Raw genomic sequence first — 5,922 nt, 5'->3', positions numbered from 1 at the left:
CCTCCCCTCACGCTTGCCTCGTCATCTTCCTCACTACTCCAGGACGCCCACCTACGACGGAATCGATTTTTGCGTGGCATCGCAACAACTTTAACGAGCGCAAAACCAGCTTCCCAGTCGCTCACAACGCCCGACCAGCTCCTTCATGCCTGTCGCAAGTCGCTAGGCATCCTGCAGGCAGTCAACGGCACCGTGCTTCATTGTTAGGAACAAAACCAGACCAGCACCACTTCTACGCTGTGGACCTCTCAACCCGATCAACCTTTCCTTCACCCAGTTCTGCCCCCGGACCGCGGACCTCATCACAGCAGTCGATCGAAGGTCCCTGGCCCCTTGCCGACCGAAACTATCGGTTCTGGAATTATCGTTGGAAACTTGTGTAAAACCAGTGGAAAGCGGCCATGGCCGCGAATATGCAACACATGGCGGGAGCGGCGGGAATGATGCAACAGCAACAGCCGCGTCCCCGACCCTCCCAGGTTCAGTTGAACCAGTTTCTTTACCAGACCATGCTCGCCCAGCAACAGCCTCACACAGGCTGGCAAGCTGGCGTGGCCATTCAAGAGCGCATGATCAAGTGCCATAACTTGTACGTTGAGTCCGACTTTCACCCTCTGGCTTCTCCAACTTTGCGCCGCAACTGACACGACGTTTTCATTCAGGATCACAAACATCGGCCTTGCCGTGTCCAACATTGATTTCATGAAGGCGGCAGAAGTTGGCGTCAATTTTGAGCGCGATGCCTTCAACAAGTGCCAAGACAAGGTAAGATTTGAGCGGAAATGTTCGCCCTGATATTTTCTTCCCCCCCCGCCCCCGTTGGAGGGAAATTCTGACATGATAACGCAGGCTCAATACGAAGCCCAAATGAGCAACAAGACGAACGAGTTTTTCCGACGACGACAGGCGAACGAGCAGAACCTGACAAACAACTTTCAAGCCCAAGCAGCCGCCCAGGCTCAACAGCAGCTTATGATGAACCAAAACGCGGCTATGCAGAACCAGATGGGTCGAGGAATGGGCCAAAATCAACCGCAGGGCTTCCAGCATCTCCAGCATCAGATGCAGGCATCGCAGATTCCTCAGCAGGGCCAGATGGGTGTGAATATGGGCAATCAGGGCGGCCAACCGATAGGGCCCAACCAGCATATGTTCCAGATGTCCGGTGGACAAGGACGGCCACAGAACGGCATTCCCACCGACGCTTCAAATCTCACACCGCACGATCAGCAAAAGGTCATGGAACTCGCACAGAAGATGGCATCCGCTTGCCCCGATCCCCAGAAGAACCACTACCGCAACATCGTGCAGAATCGGTTCGCACAGAGGGCACAAGAGTACACCACTCAAGGCAAGGATCCTGTCTTGATTTGGTTCCAGCACCAGGCCTTCCAAGGACTGTCAAAGAACGCGGCTCTGGCCAGACAGCGACAGCAACAGGGTGGCATGCCACCCAACATGAACCCTGCCCAAGCCCAGGCCATGATGCAAGCCGGCAGAGGACAGGTCAACCCGGCCATGATGAACGCGGCAAATATGCAGTCTGGCAATGGGGACTTTGGCCAGTTCACCATGGAGAGCATCATGAACCAACAAAAGGCGGGTATACTAGCCCAGGAGCAAGGCCAGATGGTCGTGCCTGCGAGCAACGGCCCAGCGCGCAACGCCACGCCGCAACCCATCGCTGGGGGCCAAGGTCAGGGAATGCCTAATCAACCTGGACAGAGTCAAACATCGCGACCGAACCAGGCTCAGCAACAGTTGAGTATACAGCAGGCACAACAGCTGAAGATTGAGCAACAGCAGTCGCAACACGCGGCGCAGATGCGTGCTCAACAGCAAGCCAGGCAATTGCAGGGACAGCCGAACGGCCTCGGTGGCGCCCCGCCATCTCAGAGCCCGGGTATGAACACTTTGAACACCCCCATGCGCCGTCCTCCGAGTGCCATGAATCCCATGGAAGGTCAGAATGGGGTACAGGCGAATGGTCCTTTCGCCGGCACTCTTGACCCCCGTTTCAACCAGGGCAACCAGAGGCCGATGGGCGCGGCGGGCAACATGAACTTGAACAACAACCCAGTTTTCCACAGCATGATGGCAAGCATGAATCCCGAGCAAAGACAGGCTGTTCATGGTCTGCCACAGGACAAGTTGCTCGAGGTCATGCAGAAGTGGCAGGAGCAACAGCGCAAGATGCAGATGAACGCTATGGGTAACCCAGGTCAGATGCAAGGTCGACCAGGGCAACCTGGGCAATTCAACGTTGCCAATGGCAATCAGTTCATGGCCAACGGCATGATGCCTCAGCAAGCGCAACCAGGTGCCCCTGCTCCTAACAACCAGCAGCAACTCATCGCACAGCAACAGCAGATGCTGAACCGATTGAGAAACCAGCAAACACCTGTAGCACCGGCACACCAAGTCATGATGGATAGCATGGAGCTGCCGCAACCAGTCCTCCACCAAGTAGGAAATCAGCTTCGTGCCCCTCCTGAGGTACGCAAGTGGAAGGATCTCCGACAATGGCTCGCACAGCACCCCGTACAGCCACAGTTGCAACAGCACCTCGAGAGAATTCAGAGATCGCAGTTCGCGACCTACATGCAGAGGCAGATGGAGAAACGCAACCAGCAGCAGGCAGCACAGGCAGCGCAGGCAGCGCAGCAAGGACAACAGCCAACGCCGCAACCACAACAGCCTCAACCTCAGCCGCCACAGCAGGTTCCGCCACAGGCTCAACCACAGCAACTTGCGCAGCCACCTCAACAAGCTCAACCTCAAGGGCAAGCCCAGCCGCAGCCGAATGGGATGCAGCCTGGCAACGGCGTACAAAATCTGCAGGCACCCAACCAACCAGGCATGCCGCCTGGCATGGCGAGTATTCCAGCTCACATGATTCAGGTGACGCCAACTGATATCATGAACGCTCGCAAGGCGAACCCTAAGATTGCTAGCCTTACCGACGATCAACTGCGACAGTTCATCATCCAGATCAAACAACGGCAGATGGCTGCCGCAATGCAGAAAGAGATGGCCATGCGCCAGGCTCAGTCACAAGGGCTACCGGCGCCGGGAGGACAGAACGTCCCGGTGGTAGCACCTCAACAACCCCAAATGCCACAGCCCGGTCTCCCAGCAAGCATCACCCCGACACCTGCCCAAGCACCACCAGCACCACCGAAGCATCAGAGCGCTACTCCTGATCAGAAGGCTGTTGCCAACGCCGCGGTACCAAGGAACAACAACCGGCCGGCCTCGAGCAACCAAGCACAGCCTCCGAATCGCTCGCCTGCGACGCAGCAGAAGAACCTCAAGCGACCTAGCACCGACGAGCCTGCCGACGTCCCTCAGGCATCTCAGCAACCTCAGAGGCCTACTGCTGTACCGGGTCAGATGCGCCCGTTCCCGAACTTCACCCCGGAGCAAATAGCGGCCATGAATCCCGAGCAAAGGGCCAAGTATGAGGCAATGAAGAGTCGCCAGCAGGCCATGCAAGCTGCAAACTCGGGTATTGCACCTACGGAGAACGACTTTGACAAGCTCAGGCGCATCGGCCAAGAAGAGCAGAAAGTGATGATGACTGAACATATGCCGGATATTCCCATGTCACCAGACCAGCGTACAGAGACTTGCACCAAGCTCATGAAGATCGTGGTCGACATGGGCAAGATTGGAAAGGCCCTGGGCCGCTGGTATGCCGCGACTCGTGATGATGCGCGCGCCAAGAGCTACTTCCGAGCTGTAAGTGGACAATCATGCTTCGTACTGGCCTATTCATTTTGCTAACATGACCTAGCGACTTCGCATGATCAGACAATTCACTGACGGCGAACACATGAACAATCCCAAGCCAGTCTTCAGTGTCAGGCCCGCCGAGATTGATGAGGTTCGTCGACTCCTGGAGAGCATGGCGCGCGACTGTGCCAGCCTCGGCAAGAAGGCCGGTGCCGTGCCACCACAGCAAGGCCAACCCGCAGCGCCGAACCAGGCCGGTGGTACTCCTGCTCAAAGCGGACAGGTGACGCCGTTGAGTGCCGCCAACTTGGAGAAGCAGACCAAGGCTCTGAACAACATGCACCAGCGGTCCAACAGCAAGAGCGGCGGGCCCCCAGCTGCACCAACGACAAGCCAGCCTCCGTTCCCGTTCAACGCAACCTCTCCGCATGGCGATCCTACTTACATGGACAGGCCAAAGGTGAACAGGGACAACCTGAAACTGCCCAACCCGCGAAAGAAGGCCAAGACTGGGGCTCAACCGACGCCGCCCCAGCAGCCGAGCCAGACAACCCCGTCGCCCCAGATCAGCAAGTCTGGTTCTCCGGAACTCAAGAGGCAAGCTATGCCCGAACCTAAGGCGCCGCCAAAGCCTATGTTCTTGTGTCCCGAGACAGACTGCGAGATGGCGACAACGGGCTTCCCCTCAGAGCAGGCGCGACAGACGCATATCCAGGAGGAGCACGTCAAGCCTCTGGAGGACCCTATGAAGTTCATGCAAGAGAACTTGGCTCTCTCTTTGGGATTGGATGTCAACGGTCAGGTGCCAGTCACTGCGCAGCCAATGGGCCAAAACGCATCCAAACAGGGCCAGACACCAGCCAGCAATCCGGTTGCGACACCAATGTCTCGAGATGCGTCGATGCAGCGCACAGGCAGCAAGATGGGAGGGAAAGCACAGGACAACAAGCTCGCGGTTGGCAAGACGGACAACACTACCAAGATGGAGCAAAAGCAGCCCGAGATGGCGGTCGCACCGGCTCCGCCAATGGATGCGTGGGCAACGACGATCAACCCACAGAGCCTGTTCAACAACCTCGGCAAGTTCGAGCTCGGCGCCAACGGCGTCATCAGCGACATGGCCGTGTACCGGTCACAGACACCAAACGATACACCAGAGTCGAGCAAGGACAGCGGATCATCGGAGCCCAACAGCGATATTTCCGAGGGTGTCCACTTGGACATTGACCTCAACTGGCAACCAGTCGACATGGACGTGCTTCTCGATATGAACAACATCAACATGGACGGACTGGACGGTGGGGCCGAGTTTGAGGGGCTGATGCTAGAGGAGGCGATGCCGATGGAGCAGTTCCCTAACTGGGATGAAGTGACAAACGACTTCAACAAGCCGTTCCAGTTCGACAACAGTCTGTACTCACTCGATGTCTCGTCGTCGATGTGAGGAACAGAGATGAAGGGGCGAAGTGACAGAGAGGAAGCAGATGAACAAAAGTTGACCGAAAAAGACGATGGAAAGCGGATGCTGGATACCCCCGGGAGAGAATTCCACGAATGACGACCAGCCGGTTCATTGGATGGGTGGGCAAGGTTAGCATTGGGAAAAGCAAAGGGTTTGGCGTTCCTCTGGCAGGGTTGTAGACTGGCTCAGTGTGCAGTCTCTGGGCAGGTCTCTTTCGTGAGCGTTTGTGGGGGGTTTTTTTTTCTTTTTTTTGATATATGGAGAGGACTACCTGAGCAGTCGTGGCATGGGCGACGTTTGGCTCAGTGTGTGACTTGGGTGATTTGAGGATGCGACGACGACGATTACTTTTCACTTTTCTTTTCTTTGCCGTCTTTTGAGGATCATTTCATTTGGAGAGACAACTACTTCTACGCGTTGTATGTATGGAGGGAGGGGAGGCCGAATTGTTTTAGTTAGTTTCCTTGGCGAGGACGAAAGCGTCAGCGCAACTCTCGCAAGGGCGAGAGGAATGATACCCGAGTTTACAAACAAGCGTGTCCTGAAGCTGTGATATTGAGATGTTGTCATATGCTCCAGAGTTTCGGCTTCAATGAGAGGATGCACAGAAGCTCGTCGAATTGAAGGTGGAGGATGACAAGAAGGGAGGAGGGAGGACAGGCCCATGCCAGTGGCAGTATCAAGGCCAACGACGCGTGGTGTTGATATTACACCCGATTAACAGT

At 56.2% G+C, this 5,922-nt stretch overlaps 1 protein-coding gene across 1 annotated transcript; it reads left to right on the top strand.

Moving 5' to 3' along the window:
- Nucleotides 1–401: 401 nt before the first annotated feature.
- Nucleotides 402–5,179, top strand: BDP81DRAFT_326486 (uncharacterized protein; the record flags this gene model as incomplete). Its single annotated transcript, XM_060585069.1, has 4 exons — nucleotides 402–589; nucleotides 663–765; nucleotides 850–3,741; nucleotides 3,797–5,179. The coding sequence occupies 4 exons, from the start codon at nucleotides 402–404 to the stop codon at nucleotides 5,177–5,179; spliced, it is 4,566 nt and encodes a 1,521-aa protein (XP_060442184.1).
- Between the last annotated feature and the right edge of the window lie 743 nt (nucleotides 5,180–5,922).

The sequence above is a fragment of the Colletotrichum phormii genome (genome assembly GCF_030913505.1).
Source record: "Colletotrichum phormii strain CBS 102054 chromosome Unknown BDP81scaffold_17, whole genome shotgun sequence".
NCBI classification, from domain to species: domain Eukaryota; kingdom Fungi; phylum Ascomycota; class Sordariomycetes; order Glomerellales; family Glomerellaceae; genus Colletotrichum; species Colletotrichum phormii.
Note: the sequence above shows the minus strand (reverse complement) of the source record. Positions and strands in the feature narration are given on the sequence as shown.